This window comes from Myotis yumanensis, unplaced genomic scaffold (assembly GCF_028538775.1).
Source record: "Myotis yumanensis isolate MYYU_CA2020_CCGP unplaced genomic scaffold, mMyoYum1.0.hap1 SCAF_12, whole genome shotgun sequence".
In the NCBI taxonomy this organism is placed as follows: Eukaryota; Metazoa; Chordata; class Mammalia; order Chiroptera; family Vespertilionidae; genus Myotis; species Myotis yumanensis.
Window position 1 is genome coordinate 17,274,387 of NW_027223763.1, and position 22,976 is coordinate 17,297,362.

At 41.6% G+C, this 22,976-nt stretch overlaps 1 protein-coding gene and 1 pseudogene across 3 annotated transcripts in view; one reads left to right on the forward strand and one right to left on the reverse strand.

Moving 5' to 3' along the window:
• Window positions 1–22,976, forward strand: part of SUSD1 (sushi domain containing 1) — a 78,297-nt gene that overhangs the window by 9,298 nt on the left and 46,023 nt on the right. For 2 of the 3 annotated variants that reach the window (XM_070430880.1, XM_070430882.1), the window contains exons 2-6: window positions 3,136–3,249; window positions 4,882–5,037; window positions 11,868–12,020; window positions 12,668–12,847; window positions 21,510–21,689. In XM_070430880.1, the coding sequence (XP_070286981.1) occupies window positions 3,136–3,249; window positions 4,882–5,037; window positions 11,868–12,020; window positions 12,668–12,847; window positions 21,510–21,689 (783 nt within the window). The remainder of the gene's footprint in view (window positions 1–3,135; window positions 3,250–4,881; window positions 5,038–11,867; window positions 12,021–12,667; window positions 12,848–21,509; window positions 21,690–22,976) is intronic. The other variant, XM_070430881.1, reaches the window with a different exon arrangement.
• Window positions 7,634–7,770, reverse strand: LOC139021364 (U2 spliceosomal RNA; annotated as a pseudogene).

Consider the following 22,976-nt stretch of genomic DNA (forward strand, 5'->3'; position numbering starts at 1 on the left):
TTTATTTATTTTTAAATATTTTTATTGATTTCAGAGAGGAAGGGAGAGGGAGAGAGAGATAGAAACATCAATAATGAGAGAGAATCATTGATTGACTGCCTATGCATACCCCTGAATGGAGACCAAGCCCACAACCTGGCCTAGGCATACGCCCTTGACCTGAATCGAACCCGGGACCTTTCAGTCCTTAGGCCACTGCTCCATCCACTGAACCAAACCGGCCAGGGCAGGATCCACTATTTTAAAAGTACTTCCAGAATTTTGGTTGCATGTGATGAGAACTGACAGTGTCCCTAAGGAACTGTTTTAAAATATTATGTGTCAAAATGTTTACATATATTTAACCCATATGTAGGAGGCTCATTCTCACTTGGGCTTTGTCTGTCATCTCTGTTTTCAGGAGCTTTTCTGGTCCATTTTCTCCTCGTTGTAAAACTCCATCTGATGCCTGGGTTGGTGAGGGGGATCTGGGTAGATCAGGGGTCCTCAAACTATGGCCTGTGGGCCACATGCAAATACAAATATTGTATTTGTTCCCGTTTTGTTTTTTTACTTCAAAATAAGATATGTGCAGTGTGCATAGGAATTTGTTCATAGTTTTTTTTTAAACTATAGTCCGGCCCTCCAATGGTCTGAGGGACAGTGAACTGGCCCCCTGTTTAAAAAGTTTGGGGACCCCTGCCCTAGACATATTTCCATGCAGTTCCTTGAACTTTCAGTCCTCTCCCTTCTGAGGTACTCAGTGACCCTAATTCCTGAGTTTTTCGGGAGTTGCTTTTAGTTCTTCCTCTCTCAGGCAATTCCCATATGTCCACTTTTTCCATCTTCTGAAATATTGTTAATATCCTTCGTCTGCTATCATCTTTCCTCCCAGGGTCCACACCTTCCTAGTCCTTGTTGTCATTTTGTGGGGGTGGGGTTGAGAGTGTATTAAATCTGTGGTATTTAACTGGAAGTCTTTCATTTGTAATTTTAAAAAATGTTTTATGGTCCAGCAGGTGTGGCTCAGTAGTTGAGTGTCAACCTATGAACCAGGAGGTCATGGTTCGATTCCCAGGTTGTGGGCTTAGGGGCATGATTCCCAGTAGGGGGCGTGCCCGAGGCAGCTGATCAATGATTTTCTGTCATCATTGATGTTTCTCTCTCTCTCTCCCTCTCCCCCTTCCTCTCTCTGAAATCAATAAAAACATATTTTAAAGAAATGTTTTATGTATTTTGTTATAAGCTCTTTCTGATTCCTAAGTTTGTGCATGCTCTTTTTTACTCCCTCCCCAGTCTTACTTGAGTTTTGACTACTTTACTGGTCTTTATGATGCACTGACTTTTTGGGAAAGATTTTTTTGAAATGAATTTGAATATATTTTCTAATTTTTAACATCGTTTTTATTTTCACTAAATCCTAACCCTCCCCCCATAAACCTCTATTTTGTTTTTTCATCTTTTTTAAGCTTCCTGCATTAAAATTCTAGGGTGTGTGTTTTCCCTGACTGTCTGCTTTGCTTTCTCTCTTTTAAAGCATAAAGACATGTAAAACTCAAATTTTCTAGAGTAGACAACTTTTTATATTCGGTAGTAAACATTTCAATTTTTATATCCTCTTTGTCCCAAGAATTATTTGGGAGAGTGTTCTGTAGTTGCAAGTAGGATTTCTTATGGGGGCGCTAGTCTTATGTTTTATTTTGGAGTTTTATGATATTATTACATGGTAGTCAGATAGTAGGACTTCTACAATTTCTACCTGTGACAGATTTGTTGTATTTTCCTTTATGGTCTGGATCTGATAAATTTTTAAAAAAATTCCATGGTTAATTTGGTATTAGTAATAAGTGGTGGTTTGTCTCGTTTCTGTGTTATCTTTTGTTTAAAAAAAAAAAAAAAAGGCAAGCAAGCATGGTTAAGAGTATTGAGAAATCTCCCTGTCTCAGTTGGTTTCCTGCCTGGAGCGGCCCGGCCCGAAGGCTAAGTCTTTATTACCAGGGGAGTAATGGGGCCAAGACCGAGATGAAATTCCATGCGCAAGGTTCTCCTTACAGGGCCACTCCTGAAATTACAGACACTGATTGTGCAACACGATAGCTCAGCAGCTTCGGGTAGAAATTCTTGTTTTATCTTGGGCCATGTATCACCATCTGATAGATTTGGATGTTTCAGGAGTTTTAGCCCCAAACAGTTTTGCTGCTTATCTAAGTAACTGGGATCTGGTCATCCTGCTGGGACCCTGCTGTTATCTCACTGGCATTGTAAACACATTCACTTTTTCCCTGAAAGGAAAATGGATAGGGTAATAGAGAAGGTTTTCTACCCTCCATTTGCTGTTTGAAGTATATAGCAAGTAGGATGATAGGTTCCTCTTTTCAGTTGGTCAATAAAAATAGAATGTTTACACTGTACAAATAAAGACATATGGGCAAATTACGTCATCATTTCATAATTCCAAGCTGGGAAGACAGCGCTGGAACCGAGTATAATGACAAATTAACGTGGTTGATGGGAGAATATACAGGTGTTAGGGAAACACAGAGGAAGATACATTTAATTTGCTTCAAGAATGAGGGAATGGGGAAGATGTCAGGGAGAATATGAGGTTTAAGTTGGGTCTTGAAATAGGAATAGGTGCTAGGCTGGACAGAGATGGAGGAATAGGCATTTTTTTTTTTTGTATATATGTGTACAAATGATGAGAAAGAATCATTGATGGGTTGCCTCTTGCATGCCCCACACTGGGGCTCGAGCCCGCAACCCCGGATGTGCCCCAATCTCCTGGTTTATAGGTCGATGCTCAACCGCTGAGCCAAGCTGGCTGGGTGGGATAGGCATTCTAACAGAAGTAGGAGTGGATAGCATGTATGGGAAAGACGAATCGGTCTTTTCCCCAGAGAATACCGTGTATGGTTTGGGTTTGGTAAGGGTGAAGTTGGAGGAGCTAGCCTAGAGTCAGGCCGTTAAGAGCCTTGATTGCCAGGTAGAATTTGCATTTTACTCTGTGGGCAATGAGTAGGGAAGGGGTCAGTTCCTTTTTAATTTTGGTATTTAAATTTTGGTTCTCTGTCATAAATGTTTACTACCCAAAATATGATTCGTCTGGAGGAGATGATTGAATTTTTATTTTTCTGAAATATACAATCTGTGATTCAGGTTTAGACATCTGTGCCACGTGCCACGAACATGCCACCTGCAAGGAAAGAGACGGGAAGAAGATGTGTATTTGCAAATATGGATTTGTGGGCAATGGGAGGACTCAGTGTATTGGTAAGTTCTGAATCCTGTATTAAGTTGAAAAGTTGAAGGAACCAAGAAATAAGATTCTCTAGTGTTAAAGAGTTGATGTCCTTGGGAGGAAAACATTGCTATTTTTTTTTCACTGATTTTGGTACAAGAAGTTTTGTCAGTTATAATAACTCTTTGTTTTAGTGTTTGGATATATCCTGTCTCTAGGGTTTCCAAGGAAGTATCCCTCATGTTAGAGGGCATTGAACTTGAATTTCTGGAAACTCTCTGGCCTACTACATATTTGAAATGTGTTTCAGGTCTTGAATTTAACTTAGTAACTTAAGTCAGTGTTGAGTTTTCTTAATTTCTCTGGTTGTTTTGATATAAAACTACTTATATTAGTATCATGAGAAAAAACAAAACACAATTGCCTATTAGACTTTTTGGCTAATTGATGAAATACCGTTGCTTTGAGTTTTATGTCAAGCAGAATCCTTCCTCCATATTGTGTGTGGTTATGACCTTTTGGAGTCCTGGGTGACTTAAAAGAACATAAAGACCTTTAAGCCAGAAGCACTTGAGATTATTTTTTTACCTCGTGTTATCTACCATGCCATGAGAGTGAGACAACGGCCAGGTTCAAGTCCAATTCAGAGAGAGGGAGCGTTTCACAGCAACTTACTATGGTGAGTGCTACTATAATCACAGATTCCTCCCGGCAATCTTGCTACATGCAGTGAAAGCATTGATGGTTTTGCCTTGAGGTTGTGGACTGGCAGTGTACACAACTTTGTTGTGCTATCTTTGTATTTTTTTTTTCTCCCTAAAGTTCAAAAAGTCATGTTCTACTTCACAGATACGAGCTTTCACAATCACATTGCTTATTTATTTATTTGTTTGTTTGTTTGTTTGTTACCTATTGTCTATGGCTGCTTTCAGGCTCCAAAAGCATGGCCGAACAGTGGTAACCAGGGGCCTGTGACTGGCCCTTTACAGCAAGTTTGCTGACTCCTGGGCCTGAGGGCAGACGGGAGGGAGGGTTACTTTCATTTTGCATTGATGTGAAACTATTGAATTCAAAATGCTCAGGGCAGCTTCTGTGGACTCATCAAGCATCCCACACTCCAGCTCCGCCTCACTGGGCAACGAATACCATTCACATGGGTGGCTGACCATTTGCAGGAGCTGCTCCTGCCACAACAGTAGCCCTGCTCCCCGGTGAGGCTAAAGCGCTCATACCTTTGTGTTTCCTGGTAACTCAGAAGTAACAGTTTTTCCAGTTAATCACTGCACATAAAATTGTCCCCCTCTGGCTTTCATGAAGAAAGCAAGAAGAATGGCTCAGCTGGGAACCTGGGATTCTGCTGGATATATTTCCCCAGGACTAAGACAAGATCTTTTAAAGTGTAAAAAAGAACCCCCTCCTCCCAATCTTCAAATAAGACGGATTTCAGGATGGGGATGTTGGCTTTCTCTCGTGGTTTCATACATACCTGGCGCATGACTCCGAGGGGCCCACGTCCTATAGTCGGAGGAGCACAGTGCCAGGGAAAGAGGCTGGGGAATATGTCCCAGAATATTGAGTCCCGAGTCCACAGCACAGGACAGGGGGTTATTGAACATGGTATGGACGGATGGCCTTTCCTGGATGTTGTCTCAATGTATCAACAGATAAAAACGAGTGCCAATTTGGGGCTACTGTGGTCTGTGGGAACCACACATCTTGCCACAACACGCTCGGAGGCTTTTATTGCATCTGCCTAGAAGGGTATCGAGCCACAAACAACAACAAGACATTCATTCCCAACGATGGCACCTTTTGCACAGGTACTCAGAAGTGGGCTGTGGTGATGGCAACTGGGTGGTGGCAGGACAGTGTCCAGGATTTGGCGAAGGGAGAGGGCAGGGCCAGGACTGGTGTGATGTAAGGGAGGGACTCTCCTGTAAGAAAATTTGTTTTTGTTTTGTTAATCCTCACCTGAGGATATTTTTTTCCATTGATTTTTAGAGAGAGTGGAAGGGAGGGAGGAATAGAGAGAGAGAGAGAGATTGATTGGTTGCTTCCCGCATGCGGCCCAAGTGGGGTCAGGGATTGAACCTGCAGCCCAGGTACGTGACCTTGACTGGGAATCAAACCTGAGACCCTTCAATGTGCAGGCTGACCGCCAAGCAATACCAGACAGGGCATAGGAGTGAGATTTGGACATGGCCTGAGTATTAGTTCGTATTAGAGAATTATTGTTAATTTTATTAGATGGGATAACAGTGGCATTTAGGATAATATTCTTATTTGGGGAGACACATGCTGAAGTATCTGGGATATTATTATGAAGTACCTCGTGTTATTAGATCTGTAAGGTACTTTAAATGTAAATAATTGTTCATTCTTGGGGGTGTGGGTCTATGGGAGTTCAGTGTAATGTTCCTTTTACTTTTTAAAAAATATTTTTATTGATTTCACAGAAAAAGGGAGATAGAGAGAGAGATAGAAGCATCAATGATGAGAGAGAATCATTGATTGGATGCCTCCGGCACAGCTGACACTGGGGATCAAGACTGCAACCCAGGCATGTGCCTTGACTGGGAATTGAACCGTGACTTCTTGGTTCATAGGTTGATGCTCAACCACTGAGCCATGTCTCCGGGCAGTAATGTTCCTTTTCTTGTTCTGTGTGTTTGAACATTTTCATAATAAATAACAAGGAGGGGCCCTCAGAGATAGTGTGTCACCTGCAGGTTCCTGTAACCCAGATGGGCTGTTTGTTCTTGGGGTGACTCTGGCATGTACCAGCTTGTGCACATTGTCCCCTAAGGTCCCAGGGGCTGGGCACCGTGATGCTGGCTCCCGGGAGGTCAGAGTGCTGCTCCTATTAGGGCTGTGGACCCACCTCCCACAGGAATAAGTGAGGAGTGTAACTTTTGGAACCTCAGTAGCTTAGGGGTCAGTTTTCTGGGCATATGTTGGTCAAATACAATGGGGTGGGCAAAATCCTCCTAATTTTCAGTGGCCCCTGTATTATCTGACCTCTACTTACATCCTGCCATGATAGTATAGCTCTTTGGTTTTCTTAGAAAATCTTTGAATAGTAATGAAGAGAAAAGGCAGGAAGAGACTGCTGATTCTAAGATGGGTTTGTACAGACCTAATGACTGCTTAAAAGCTTTATTATTTAAAGGTTTCCAGGGAAAAGAAAGGGAGAGGAGAACATGGCTTCTTACTCACCAAGAACCACAGGTTCTGATGCTCTGATGCATTCTCCCTCTTGACCTGTACCGAGGTAAAGATCCCTCCAAGGGTCCATTTGATCTATTCTTGACACAAATGAGCACATTCCTTCAGAAAAGACATCTGATAATATCCTGTTGTTTTAGGTAGCAAATTCCCCGCCACATGATTGCAGAAGCCCAGTGTTGCAGGATTAAATTAGGTGGGTTTAAAAAAATTAGGTACCAATTGCCCTAGCCGGATTGGCTCAGTAGGTAGAGCATTGGCCTGCAGACTGAAAGGTCCCGGGTTCGATTCTGGTGAAGGGCACATGCCCGGGTTTGGGCTCGATCCCCAGCGTGGGGCCTGCAGAAGGCAGCCAATCAGTAGTTCTCTCTCATCATTGATGTTTCTATCTCTCTCTCCCTCTTCCTTTTTCTCTGAAATCAATAAAAATATATATTTTTAAAAAATGGTCTCTGGAGCCAGATATCTGGCTTCCCGCTACTTACCTTCCTGATTTACAGTAAGTCCAATTATTCAACTTCAGGTGCTTCATCTATAACATGGGGGCAACAATAGCATATGCCTCACCAGGTTATTTTGAAGACTAAATAAGACGGAAGTAATCAGTAATAAATAATGAGAGCTTAGAACAATGCCTGGTATGTGTAAGATGACATGCAGGAATAGTTATTAACAGTCATAATGATTATTTTTTAATATGTCTTTATTGACTTCAGAGAGAGGGAGAGGGAGAGAGAGAGAAACATCAGTGATGAGAGAGAATCATTGATCGGCTGCCTCCTGGATGCTCCCTTCTGGGGCTTAAGCTCACAACCTGGGCATATGCCCTGCCTGGGACTCAAACCATGACCTCCTGAGCCACACCAGCTGGGCATAATGATTATTGTTATGAGGTTGAATGACTGTACACAAAGCAAACTGACTAATGACTGTAGTGACTTCTATTCGGCGCTGATCAGTACCGAGGAACTCCAAGTATTTTCCATACCACGACTGCTTAGCCACATTTTTGCTCTGTAGTTATTTGTACTGTTTATTTTTAGAACTCGACTAAAAAAATAAAAAAGACAACCATTGATTCCCACTATCTGTTGAGGAGTCTAGAGCAGGTGGACAGGCTGGAAAATGATTTCTGTGACAAAGCTATACATATATACTGTACAAATTCCTCCATGGGATAAAAAAATCTTGAGAAGCTAAAATGATGGATCAAATCTAGAAACATATGTTGTATTCTGCAGTGTTGAAATCATCTCTAAAGTTTGTCCTAGATTGAGATTGAACTTATTTTACTACACTTGATCTTAGCCAAAAGGCTGAGAAGCGATGAACTTATTTTATGTTATTTATTTTTTAAAAAATGTTCTTATTGATTTTAGAGAGAGAAAAGAAGGGAGAGGGAAAGAGAGAGAAACATTAATGTGAGAGAGAAACATCGATCGATTGCCTCCCGTATGCACCTCATCCGGGGACCACACCAAAACCTGGCATATGCCCTAACTGGGAATCCAACTGGCGACCTTTTGGTGCACCGATGACACTCAACCAACTGAGGCCAGGGCTATTTTATGGTATTTTTATTTTGGGAATCCTTTCTTAACAATTGCCAAAAGTATCATGATTTTATTATCAACAATTATTGAACCCTAAGTTTTACTTGTTTCATTTCTCAGTACTCCTTGTTGTGTTTTATTCTGTCTTTCTCTTTCTTGACATTGTTTATTCTGATGTTTTTTTGCTGGCTCCAGTATTTTCTCAAAATCTTTTCCAGAAAAGAAATGTCAGTGCTGATACCTGGTATCACTCATGGTCTGAAAGGTCATTCCTTTGTTTAAATACAGCATGATGTTTTGCTCCATTTTTCTTAGAACTCTGTAACATTACTCCTTTGCTATCTAGCATTTAGTGTTTCAGACAAGAAGTCCTAGGTCAGATGGGCTCTCTTTTCCCTATATATTACTGTTCCTTTCCCTCGGGGGGTTATACATTCTTCCCTTATTCTATGAAATTCAGAATTACTTTCATTTTTTTAACATTCAGACCTGTCAGTTGTAAAAGCTATTTGGATTTGAATACACAAACTGAGGATTTTAAAAAATATTCTTATACATTTACTCCATTCTCTTCTGCAATTCCTCTTAAATGAATACTGATGGTTGCCAAGTGGAATGGGGTGGGAGGGGAGATGGTAAAAAGGAATGCAGAATAGTATAAAAAGTATAATCTAAAAAGTTAAACAGATATTAAGTATTTTAGATTCATCTTCATGTTTTTTTTGTTCTGTACTCTGTCTCACATAATTTATTTTTCTATGTGTTTTTGGAGAATTCCTCAAGTTGGAATTTGCACATTTATTTTTCAGCATTGACTGAGCTATTATTCAATGCCCCCATTGATTGAGTTTTTATTTTTGGCATTGATATTTTGTTTTTAATTTTCAAAACCTCATTGTTTTTTATTGACACAGTTTCTTCTTAATCTTGTTTGGACTTCTGCATCTCTTAATTATCTATTACTACATAATTCTAGTCTCCTGACTCCCAAATTTAGTGGCTTAAAACAGCAATTTGTTATTTCTCACAATTCCGCGGCTAGGTAGTTTTATCACTTGTGTAGATACATTCAGCTGGTGGCTGGCCTGGGCTGGTAGGTAAGAGAAGGCCTCTCACACATCTAGGGCCTTTGTGCTGATGGTCAGTTCTCCTCTATGTGGGCCTCTCTTCATATGGTGTCTCATCCTAGGGCCTCTCTGAGTGGGCTCCAAGTATAACAGCCTGGATTTCCTAACAGCATGGCCACTGGGTTCTAAGAGAGAAAGAGAAAGCTGCCAGGTGTCTTCAGAGTTAGGTCCAGAGCAGGCACAATGTTACTTCTGCCCTGTCCTATTGGCCAAAGCAAGTCCCAAGGCCAGCCCAAGGGAGCCACACACTCTTGATGGGAGGGGTGGCATGTGAGAAAGGGAGAAGCAGAATTGTTGCCAGTCATCTTTGAAGACAGTCTCCCACAAACAGCTCCCTAAAGTTTGAAGCACTAAATGTGTAGGTTGATCTGGATTGGTAGTTTTTCCCTGAAATCTATGTAATTTTATTAACCAATGTCACCCCAGTAAATTCAATAATAATAATAATAATCTACACTAATAGAAGACAAAGATGCTAATTGACCATACCTTTGCCACCATCCAATCAGAAGAGTATGTAAATTAACCCAACAAAGATGGCCGTTAAATTTGCATACTGCAGGTGGGGCGGGCAGCCCCAGACGCCGCCCGCGGGATCCGGGCCGCAGATCGGGGACCGGGGAGGTGGGGCGGGCAGCGCCAGATGCCACCTGGGGAGGCGGAGCCGGTGATCGCCCCGGCCAGAAGCCTGAGGCCTGGGCAGGAGCGGAGCCGGCAATCACACAGGGCTGGGGGTCCCCTGCCCAGGCCTAACGCCCCAGCCAGAGGCCTGAGGCCTGGGGAGGGGTGGAGCCTGCCATCGGCAGGCAGGGGTGGAGCCGGCGATCGCACGGGCTGGGAGTCCCCTGCCCAGGCCTAACACCTGGACTAAGGCCTTAGGCCTGGGCAGGGGCCGAGCTGGGGATCGGTGTGAACTACAGAGGAAACACCTTTTTGACGCTCATTGGCTAAGCTCCCTGTATGCCACTGGTAATATTCTTAGTAACTTGGGTAATAAGAATCCAAGAAGGTGATGTAGGGTTTTTCCACCTCACTCCTGGAGGAAAAAAACGAAGGTCTGCTGCTGGAGGGGCTAAGAAATATCATATCCTGCCCTAGCTGGTTTGGCTCAGTGGATAATGCCTCGGCCTGCCTACCACAGGGTCTGGGTTTAATTCTGACCAAGGGCATGTACCTAGGTTGCAGGCTCTTCCCTGGCCTGGGCCCAGGTCAGCACTCATGCAGGAGGCAACCAATCAAAGTGTTCTTCTCACTTTGATGTTTCTCTCTGTCTTTCCCTTTCTCTTCCACATTCTCTAAAAATCAATGGAAACATATCCTCAGGTGAGGATAAAAAAATAATAATAAAGAAATATCATATCCTATGAAAGACACATCTTGAAAATGCCTAAAGAAAGTTGTCATTTCTTCATGATGAAGGGACTGGATTCTGTGTTGATGAAAACACCTTGGTGGCTGCGATGACTGGCAGTGGCTGCAGCAGCGGGGTGATGGGGCTGATGCCTTCCCCTGATCAGCCCGGTCGCCTCCCACAAAGGGAGGCCAGACTGTGGCTTAGGCCCGCTCCCCAAGGGGAGCAGGGAGCAGGCCTAAGCTGTCAGTAGGACATCCCCTGAGGGCTCCCAGTATGTGAGAGGGGGCAGGCTGGGTTGAGGGACCACCCACCCCCTCCCAGTGCATGAATTTTGTGCACCGGGCCACTAGTGATAATAATAAACATTGGTAGCTTGTATGGGCTCCTTCAGCAATTGAGTGAATTGCTGGTTCTCAAACAATGATCAGTGAGTGATGAGGTATTCATTGGTCTAAGACCAAAGAACAAACAAAGAAAAAGGAGAATATAGTGAATTTCAGTAAAATCACAAACAGATTTAAAAGAATTTTGAGATTATTTTCTTCCTTCTTTTATGAAATTATGCTGTTCATAGTTTTTTTTGGAAAAAAATGTATTTCTGTCAAAATTACTGTATGTTTTTCTTACCCCTGTACTTGCTACTTCTCATAATCCTTAGTCAGGGGGAGTCTGCCAAGAAGCCTGGCTTACCCTTCTCGAAGCCTGTTTTAAGGCCCTGTTATCTTGGTAAAATTAGTGAGATCTTTCTGAAATATCCCCTTACTATCTGTCTTGGTATCCTATGTTCATTTTTGAAAGCATTTTTCACTCTTATATAAATTGTTCTGTATTTGGAGTTCTTTAGATATTTTTAGTATGAGATTAAGGCCATTCTTATTTTATAGTAACTGAATTTTTAAATCCTCACCTGAGGATATGTTTTTATTGATTTGAGAGAGAGGAAGGAAGAGAGAGAAAGAGAGAAACACCTGTGTGAGAAACATCGATGGGGTTGCCTCCCCTACTTGCCCTGACCAGGAATCAAACACACCACCTTTTGATGTACAGGGGGATGCTCCAACCAACTGAGCTACCCAGCCAGGGCTGACATTTATTCACATGCTCTTTTTTTGTTCATTTGATTTGGTGTCAGAAAATTGGTGATGGCTGTTGGTTTTTACAAAGCCCCAGAACAAGGTCACAAGTACTTCTGAGCACATCTTAGTGAAGGATATCTGAGAAGACCCCTTAAAAAGTAAAATAAAATTCATGATACTATTGCACACAAATGCGTCCATTTGTAAGCATAGACTGAGAATGTGAGAAATGGTTGTCACAATGTCATCCCCCCCCACCTCATTTTTTCTTTTTTCTGTTTTTCTCTCCCTGTTCTCTTTGGGATGGGTCTCAAGACATAGATGAGTGTGAGGTGTCTGGCCTGTGTGGGCAAGGTGGACGGTGTGTGAACACTCATGGGAGCTTCCAGTGCTACTGTATGGATGGATACTTGCCAGACAGTGGCCCCGAGCCTTTCCACCCGACCAGAGATGCCACGTCATGCACAGGTGGGTTTCTGCTGAAGAATGCAAGATCGGAAAGTGCGTTCATTCCTGTTGGTGGTGACTTTCTGCAGCCCTCACCTCTGTCTGTGGGTCTCTGTTGGGGGGGTAGGTGGATATTACTAGTTCCTTTGCACATTTATACAACCTATGAAATAAGCAAGTAACAACCTGATCAAGATAGAAGGGGCTATGTTAAAAAGCTAAAATTAGTAAACTTTGGGGATTTGTAGCAGTTAATAGATATTTTGATGGTAACCATTACGTTAGCTTGTAAAACACTGCTGATCTGGTAGGGACCAGCATCTCAAAAGTGACCCTGAAAATGATAAAGGCATATATATCATAAGGTGTTTTGCAATTTAAAATTTTCACTTCATCGGACTAGGATTCTCTTTAGTTAGTATGAGTTAGTGAAGGTTGATTGCCGAATTCGTTCCGCTTTGTGCAGGTATAGATGCTATTCCCTTTGGCGGGTCAAAAGATTGAAGAGAGATAATCATTGGAAACATGCCCAAAAGTCATGTGGAAATGAACCAGCCTATTTAACCTATGGCTGGGGTCTGTGTGTGTAGGGAGGAGGAATGGGGTAGAGGTAGAGATGAATTTTGAAAATTCACATAATAATGCATTTGACATTAATTCATTTGCAGAAATAGACTGTGGCACTCCTCCTGAGGTCCCAGATGCCTATATTATAGGAAATTATACCTCTGGGCCTGGCAGCCAGGTTCGTTATGCTTGCAAAGAAGGGTTTTTCAGTGGCCCTGAAGATATAGTTTCAAGCTGCACAGCCTTGGGCACATGGGAGTCCCCCAAATTAAATTGCCAAGGTGAGTTTTCAAAAGGTTCAGGTTCACGGCTTACACCATGTTGAGATTTTCATATTCTCTCTTAAATTTCTCCTTGGGGTGGTGAATGAATTGAATAAACCCAATAATTCCTATTTCTCCCCTACTAGGTTTTCAGTTAATTCTCTTTGATTTTCCAGGAATAATATCCTCCTTCATCTGCAAATAATGATAATTCCATCCTTTATTTTTCAACTTTTAAAAAAGTTATGTTTCTCGTGGGTTTGTCAGTCAAGGGCACATACCTCGATCCCTGGCCCAGGTTGGGTGCAAATGGGAGGCAACTAATTGATGTTGTGTCTCTCTCTCCATCTCTCTTCCCTCCCCTCCATTATCTCTAAAAAAAAATATATATATATCAATGGATGAGGTTTAAAAAAATGTTAACAAGTGGTAATTTGCACTGGGGGTGGGTGGGTCCTGGATGATTTTTATATCTAATGTACTTTCTGTATTGAAGGAATTTTTAACATATAAAAAAGCCCAGTTTTCATTGAATTTATTGCATAACTAAGTAACTTCAGTGACATGCTTGGCTGAGTTAATCCTTTTGCTACTCTGATTTGTGATTTCAGGCTCGAAACACATTTTAATAGTTAATTATCATCCTGAGGTGTAAGAAATTCTAAAAGTATATTTTAGCTCTATCACCTTTCAATAAATCAATTAAAATGCAGAACTTAGATTAAAATGTGTCATAATGCATTTCAAAGAACTCCCTAAGGATTTATACAGGAAACCCCATCTGAAACAATTTGTATTACTTTGGAAATTGGATTTCCATCTGGATTATTGGACTGAGGATACAGAAGGTTAGAGCGTGCTTGTTATATTCCTCTGAGAACTGTTATTTAGAAGATCTTCACTTCTTTCCCTCCTCTAATAACTGCTCTCTGCCTGCTGACACCTTCCTCCGCCTCCCCCCTGTCACCACATGGCGGAGGCTTCTCAGAGCCGTGCCTACCCCTCTCTAAGCCCACCCCTCCTTACTTACCCTGCAGTCTGCGTGGGGCCTCCAGAATCTGGGCCATGTGCCAGCCAGCACTGTATTTTTAGCTCAGAGTTATAAAGCCACAGGAATTGGGAATTCCACTAAGAACACAAGCTGACTGTGAACTTGGGTGCTGCGGAGGAGCAGGTACTTGTGAAGGGAGCAGCTGTGATTACAGATGGCAGCGTTTGTGTCCCAGAACAGGCTTCCCCGACAGAGAAGGTACAGTTGGTGGACCTGTTGTTCATGTTCTTCCAGGTTCCTGTGTCCCCCGGTGGCAGTGCTGCCTTGGCAGGGGGGCCTGTGACATGGGTCCCCCATCCCAGCGGGCCTCAGAGCTGGAAGTAAGGATGTCAGGCCCTTGTGGTCCCCTCTTCTTTTAAAAAAAAACACATATTTTTATTTATTTTAGAGAGGAAGGAAGAGGGAGAGAGAGATGGAAACATCAATGATGAGAGAGAATCATTGATTGACTGCCTCCTGAGTGCCCCCTACTGGGGATTGAGCCTGCAACCCTGGCATGTGCCCTAACTGGGAATCAAACTGCGACCTCCTGGTTCATAGGTTGACACTCAGCCCCTGAGCCACACCGGCTGGGCTGTGGTCTCCTCTTCTGACGTAGGTAGGACTTGATGGAAATATGTGGCTGAAAGGATAGTATTTCTACCTTGCACTCCCTACATTTTGTTATAGTTACTACTTTTTTAATTTTCAGAAAAGATGCAAGTTGTGCGTGGCAGCTTAAAGAATGTAGGTTTCTAAAAAAAATCAAGCCAGGAGCAAGGTGAGGGAATCACTTGGACCATGTTATCATCAACAACAAAATGGAGTCTGGGTCTCATGTTCTATGCGATAGATCCTGTGACTGAGAAAGTCCGGAGTCTGGGAGGAGAGAAGACAGCTACGCCACCGTGATATCCAGGTGCACACCTACATTTATGTGAGGAGAATAGGCAAAGACTAAGACAGTTCCCATGGGGGCATGGGTGGTTCCAGGGAGGCAGGGGTGTTGATGCTCTTCCCTTTGAGGTGTTTGCTTCCTGTGTAAGAGCCCATTGAGGAAGGGTGGTTTGCAGCGTGGGCACACAGTGAGAGCGGATATCTGTCATCCACATGTGCCCCCTATCTTACGGGCCACATCTTCCTTTCGAGCTGGGAATTCTTACTGTCCTTTTAAGAATCCACTTTGAGGCTTGCCCACTCCAGCCCGTTCCCCAGGAATGCACCTCTTGAAACATAAATTGAATGCTCCTCTCTCCTTGCTTAAAACTCTTCTAAAAACATGGGAATGGCCACTTTATTTAGAATAAAATCCAAGCTCCTATCTATGGCCTCAGAACCCAACAGGGGTTTGGCCTTTTGTCTTTTCTGCAGTTACATCTCCCATCACCCTTTCCCAGCCAACATGCCGGACTCTGACTAGCTTCAGGGCCTTTGCACATGCTCCTCCTCTACTTGACATACCAACCTCCTTACATTTCTTAATTGTAGTAAAATACATGTAATATAAAACTTGAACCATTTGTAAGTGTACAATTCAGTGGCATTCTATGATGTCAGTGGTTACTTCTCCACTTTCGTTTCTGATTTTATTTATTTGGGCCCTCTCTCTTTGTTTCTTGATGAGTCTGGCTAATGGTTCAATTTTGCTTATCCTTTCAAAGAACCAGCTTTTGGTTTCATTGCTTTTTTGTATTTTTTTTTTTTTTAGTCTCTATGTTATTTATTTCTGCTCTAATCCTTATTGTCTCCTTCCTTCTACTTTGGGCTTTTCTTATTGTTCTCTTTCTAGTTTTCTAAGCTGTAGGGTTAAATAGTTTATTGTTGCTTTTTCTTGTTTTTTTGAGGTATGCCTGTAGTGCTATGAACTTCCCTCTCAAGACTGCTTTTGCTGTGTTCCAGAGATTTGGGGTTGTTGTGTGTTCATTTTCATTTGTTTCCTGGAAGTTTTTTATTTCTTTCTTGATCTCATTAGTAACCTATTCATTGTTCAATAAACATGCTATTTAGCCTCCAGTTTTTTAATGTTTTGGGTGTTTTTACTGTAGTTGATTTCTAATTTCATTCCACTGTGATCTGAGAAGATGCCTGATATGATTTCAATCTTCTTGAACTTGTATAGATTTGTTTTGTGTCCTAACATGTGGTCTATCTTTGTGAAGGATCCATGTGCACTTGAGAAGAATGTATATTCTGCTTTTTTGGGTGAAATGTTCTATAAATGTCAATTAAATCCTTCTGATCCAGTGTGTCCTTTAGAGTCACTGTTTCCTTGTTTGTGCATGCATCCTGAATCCCCCTCAAAAGGTGGCGCAGACAAAGGCAGATACTGTGGTATTGACTCTTGCACTGCAGCCCCAGTTTATCCTGTGGCAGTTCAATTCCTGTCAAGGGCACGAACCTCAGTTGAAGGCTTGATCCCTGGCCCCATTTGGGGCACAGGTTGGGGCATGTGCGGGAGGCAACCAATCGATGTGTCTCTCTCATCAGTGTTTCTCTTCTTCTGTCTCCATCCCCCTCCTTTCCACTCTGTCTACAAGTCAATGGAAAAAATATTCTTGGGTGAGGATTAACAAAAATAAAATAAATTTCAAGATTTTTCTGAAACTTCCTTTCATAAAGTGGGAAGGTCAACAATTCTTCAGCTTTCACTTTACCTAATATATTGGTTTTTGATTCAAATAGTCTATTTACAACTGGAACATTAAAATGAAGAATTTTAATGATTTTTTTTTTAAAAAAGAAGGTACATATACAGCTCACAGTATCAAACCCCATTGTTACTTCTACAGAAGCAAGATCCTTATAAGAGATGTGCTCATAAACTCTTTTTTTCTCTTTCTAGCACCCATGTTTTTACCTATGATAACCTCCTCTGCAGTTTCTGAAGGGTTTAGATTCTAGCTATTTCCATACTAGATACTATTTGTTGACAATGAATGTTATGTGTAATGGGAATTGTTTGGGAATTACACATAACATTTATTGTCAACAAATAGTATCTAGTATGGAAATAGCTTTTGTTTTTCTCCAAATGAGCTTTCTCTATCTGAAGGAAATGTATTGTTAGTCAAGGCTAAGTTCGTGGAAGACTTTAGAATACAGAGTACATCAAAAAATATTTTTTTCTTTCACAGCCTAAGGCAAATGGGCTTTTTTGGTGCTAATGAGCTCATTAGCTTAGTGTCAGCAGTTAATAAGCTACTCTGGAGGATCTGCTTTGTGGCATACTGAAACCCTCCCATTTCCCTTTGATGGTTATGATAACATTTGCTAAGTTCAAGTTGCCACAGATCGAGACATTAGATGTCAGCCCCCAACATCGGTGATATATGTAACTTAGTGCCCAAGTGATCCCAGAATGAGGGTCAAACTATATTTGGAACATGCCATAAAATGCATGAAACTGTGTCATAAAGTTAAACTTTGACCCATTCTTTAGCATATTTTTTACATATAAGTGTCACAGAGATTAATGTTCACAATATTAATTACTCACATGAATACAGGAGATATTGAAAAATATTGGATATAGACACAGCCCACAAAAAGCTTACCATTAAGAGGAGAAGAGAAAATTTTTACAAATGAAATAAATGAAGAAAGTATAAGGTATAAGTGCTGAATTATCGGATCCAGGGGATGAATATAGATCCTCGTGTAATTGGCCTGTCACCCTTACAACCTACCACATTATACTAATTTCCAGGTATTACATAAAGCTTCTGATTTGAGAAGGTTAGAGACTTCCTTCTATTATTGCTGGGCAAAGAAGACAACTGACTTTAATGGGATTTTTCTTCAGTTTTCATCCTTGTTTCTGTTCCTTTGCCAAAGCTTTTCATCTAGTAGTTTATTTGTCAGGGATGGTTGTGTGTTTTTTTCAGTCAAGATCAGTATGTGGAATAGGTCTATCGTTCATTTCCCCAGCAGTTGGCGAAATGCCTGCCTTAATTTATAGACCTTATAGGTCTCTTTTTCCTTTCCTTTCTCAGCTTGGTCTTTATTGGTCTCTAAAGCAGTCTTGGTTAAAGCCTTTTATTACTCTGTGTGCTCTGTCATCAGCCACCTTATTGCGCTGACTGCGTGATAAGCAGCAGGCACTGTGGGTGATGTTGGTGATACAGTGAGTCATTGATTAGATGCCAGATTTCCTTCTGGAATATCTTCTCGGGTAGAGTAGAAAAGCTAGCCATGTGGGTAAACATTTTCACCTTCGAGATATGAAATAAAGTTACAATATAAATGTGATCTTTCAAACCGGCACAGCACATCCCCTCTTCCCCACCCCAGGGAGACCTGTTTTGAAGTCAGTCATTTGAATAAAATCACAGATAATAGGATAGTAAGATATATTCCCAGCCATGTTCATAATTAGTGGACTGTATTCCTGATGCAGTTCCAAACGTTGCTTAATAATATAATTAGCCAGACAAACGTGTGCTTTAATGAACATATATGCAGCACAAGATTTGTGCTGCTTATTATTTTCTTTCCTTTGGATAGAAACTGTTTTTTATCATTATTTTATTGTTATTCTTTTTGTTAAACCTCATCTGAGGATATTTTTTCCATTGATTTTACAGAGACTGGAAAGGGGGTGGGGGAGAGAGAAGCATCCATGTGAGAGAGACACATTGATTGGTTGCCTTCTGCACCTGACTGGGGCCAAGGATTGAACCTGCAACCCAGGTACATGCCCTTAACTGGGAATCGAACCTGTGACCCTTTGGTGCATAGGCTGGTGCTCTAATCACTGAACCACAACTGCAGGGCTCAAAACTCCATTTAAGTGATGTATTTCCTTGTGAGGGTGAGAGCTCTGGGGTTTTCATGTAGAACTATATTTTCATTATCTATTGCAGTCTCATTGGATTGATTTTTGATTATTTCTTAATAGGAGCCACCTGCTTTCTCATATCTTTTGTTCTGAGTAGAAGTGGCAGTGTCTGCCATCTCTCTTAAGGGGGGTGGGGAGTTTGACAATATCTGTGGCAGGGTTATGTTCCAGGCCAAACACAGGCCACACCCCATACTATGGGGTTAAACATCAGTACCAAGAAAGCTTCAGGGGGGTCACACAACTGCAGAGGAAGTCTATTTCCAGCAGCTCTTTTGCTCTGGGAGAATTCTTAGAGACAAGATTGGGCAGAGGGAGTTGTCACAGACTGATTCAAATATTCCTTCATGCAGCCGTTTTTCCCCGAGGTATCAGCTCACCTGCAAGATTAGTCCCAGTCAGGGCCTAGAGTGGGCCCCTTCACTGTGAGGCTGCCCAGATTGAATGGATCTGGACTTTGGGGTCACGCAAACCTTGGTTTGGACACGGCTCTGTCTTTTATTAGGGGTGTGGCTTTTGACTGTGACTTAAGCTGTTAGGATCTCTATTTTCATATCTATAAACTACATGAAAAAAATAAAAACCACATCTACCTTGCAGGGTTTTCTGTGAGGAATAAGTAAGATAGTATGTATCTAATAAACTACCCGTGTTCAGTAGGATTTCAATGAATGCTATTTATTTGTTTGTTTGCTTGTTTTTGTTATTCCCCACCCAAGGATATATTTTCCTATTGATTTTTAGAGGGAGCAGAAAAGAAGGGGAGAGACAGAGAGAGAGAGAAAAACATTGGTATGAAAGAGACATCGATTGGTTGCCTCCTGCATGTGCCCTGACCAGGGATTGAGCCTGCAACCTCGTACATGCCCTTGACTGAAATCGAACCAGGGACCCTTCAGTCCATGGGCCGGCGCTCTAGCCACTGAACCAAAATCATAGATTGGCTGCCTCCTGCAAGTCCCCCACTGGGGATCGAGCCCACAACCCGGCATTGAACCTGGGACCTTTCAGTTCGCAGGCCGACGCTATCCACTAAGCCAAACTGGCTAGGGCTTACCTTCTGCACTCTTACCCCTTTAGTATCTGTGCTTCTCCCCTAATCCAACTATCTGTCACTGAGTTCCCTCCCAAACATCTCCAATGTGCTGTTTAGAATTCCAGCTTCAAGGCCAATAAACCTGCATAAACCTATACCCTCAATGTCTTCACTGATGCTCCACCTATTTCCTGGTGTAACTGAACCCTGGCTTAAACTAGAAGATGTTTTAGATGTCAACAATGACTGGGCAGTCTTATGAAACATTAACCACCTGTTCAGTTGGTTGCTCATTTACACACAAATATACTCATGTCTTGGAATGTTTTGGGCCGATAAGTGTCTAAAGGCTTGATGCTGGGAAAACATGATGAGGGCCAGGAGTTCTTGTGTTTGGTAAACACCTATGAACAGGACACAGATCTCTGTGAGCAGACATGGGACTTGAGAGGTAGGCAGGGTTGGAGGATTTGTGAAATGACCACCTCATTCTGGTGCCATAACTGCTGATGATTTGATTTGAATCTGCACTGGCCAGAGACTAACTCTTTTTAAAAAAAACCTCAGAGCCAGGTGACTGGACAGGTGGGTTGAGCTGTTGTATTAAGGGTTTTGAGATAACTCCAATGACAAAAGGTGAGAGAGGCCTCCCTCAAGGAAATAACTCTGGGGTTCTGCATCCATATGAGATGGAGAAGAGTGAATTCCATTAAATCCACCAATTCTGTGTCAGAAGCTCATTTGAGAGTAGCCACCTATTTCTAAGGCTAAAAATAGTTGATGAGGAGTTGGAAACAGATCATATCTTTTTCTCTATTTTGAATGCTTGATCTCAATGAATGGACTGATGTTTTAAAAACCTAGATATTAGGAGTGCTTGATTTTCTTGTCTTTCTGCAGATGGGGAGAAAACTAAAAATCAGAATGAATGCCAGATGTCATATTTTTCTTTCTTTCTGCATTTAGGTATAGCTAGGACTATTGGTTACCTTTGTAATTATTATGACCATTTTATTTTGTATTTTATATTTATTATTTTTTCTTGAATAAAAGTGTATCTATGAGCTCCTCACTACAACATGAGAAATGTAGCATGTTTTATTTCTTCCCTTCCCCTCCCTGCTCAGATTTTGTTAAAATAATTTGGAATTTCATTTTCAAATTATTAATTTTTTTTACATTGTTAGCTTTGAATTTTTTTTTTTCAGAAAAGATACACATGGATTTTTTTTTTCTAATTGTAGATTATCTAAACATGACTTTCTTTTACTCTTATGTTAAGTAGCTCTTGGCTGGGTCTAAAATGGTAATGTTCTTTTCCTATAAATATTTCCCCTATTTGCTTTAAAAAGTTCAGAGATTTTATATATATATATATATATATATATATATATATATATATATATATAATTAAGTATTCATTTGGCAACAAGACTCCTACAATTGCATTATTGTCTACTCAGGAGCTAATGATTTGAAGGTGCATGGCAAAAGGTACCAGAAAGTATTGATATTTAAAAGAACCCTGAGATGGATTATTTCATTGACCAAGGAAGTCTATAATATAAATAATCTTATAATTGGGGTTTTTTTATGTATGTGAGTTTGTAAATTTCTGCACTTCTGAACAATCTTACTTTGTATACCTGCAATTGGACCAGTGTTTTCTCTTTTCCCATGAGTCGCCTCTATCATTGCTAAATGTTTATTTCCACAATATGAATTATGGGGGTAGAACTTGGGGTCATGATGAGTGCTGTGCTGCCTCCCCTTGCAGAGATCAGCTGCGGCCGCCCTCCGGAAGTGCAGCATGCGTCCCTGGTGGGGAATCACAGCTCCAGCCTGGGCAGTGTGGCTCACTACGCCTGTCAAGACGGCTTCGAGAGCCGTGGGGGCGAGATCACTTCCGTGTGCACAGAGAAAGGCACCTGGAGAGAAAGTACTTTGACATGCACAGGTATAGATTTTATTCCCCGGGGCTCCTGTTTGCTAGAAGCGAATGGCCAGCGGGAGCAAGGAACCTAAAGCTGTTCGATTGCTGCCTCACTCTGTGTACTGCGTGCGCCTGGCTATGCCCTTTACCTGGGTGGGCACCTGGCTTTAAGTTTGTCAGCTAAATCCTGAAAATTTAGAGGGTGGATTGGGATAGAAAATTTTATGCTGCCGCCTTTTGAAGCTCATGTTAAATCACAGTGACTCCTGTCTCCTCGGCTTGGCTGGCTGAGGAATTTTTCTCTATGAACCATTTTCTCAGGGGGCCGTTCCTAAAAGTCCTAATTTAGCCCATGTTGACAGCTTTTCAGAGAGAGGTGATGTCATGAAAAATAGGTGTTTAATGTTTATTTGTGGTAAAATACATAGAACATTAATTTACCATTTACCCATTTTTCAAGTATTTTCACATTGTTGTGCAACTTATCTCCAGGACTTTTTCATCTTCCAAAACTGAAACTCTGTGCCCATGAAACAATAACTCCCCACTGCCCCTCCCCACAGACCCTGGCACCACCATTCTACTTCCTGTTTCTATGAGTTTGACTAATTTAATTACCTCATATAAGCAAGACCATGTAACATTTGCCCTTCTGTGACTGGCTTATTTCCCTTAGCATGATGTCCTCCAGGTTCATCCATGTTGTCAGAAGTGGTGAGATTGCCTTCTTTTTTGAAAGCTGAATAATATTCCACTGTGTATCTATTATGTTGTATTTATCCATTCATTCACTGATGGACAACTTGTGTTGCTTGCACCTCTTGGCTATGATGAATAATGCTGCTATGCACATAGGTGTGCAAATACCTCTTTGAGATCCTTCTTTCAATTCTTTTGGATATATATATATACCTCCAAATAGAATTCCTGGTGAATAGGAATTTTGAGACTTCAATTCAGATTCTAGCAGTGCCACCTATGAAGCTGTGTGCCATCTGGTAAGGCATCATTTGCTCTAACCCTGAGTTTCCTCACCTCTAAAAGTGGGAAAATAAAGTCTGCTCTCCCTTCTTCAAAGAGTTATTGAGAGGGAATCAAATGAGATTATCTACAGGGAGCAGTTTGAAAAGTTTAAAGCACAGTGCACATGTCAGGTCTTTACTGAAATGATTCGCCTTGCTGAATGAGAAATGTGCGCTTCCACATGCTTTATTTCCCACTAGTGCCTCTAAGAAACAAGGTGGGAAAAGGCAATGATTCTTACCATTTGTGATGGTTGGTCTGGGGGTGTGACAAATGGCTGCATGACTC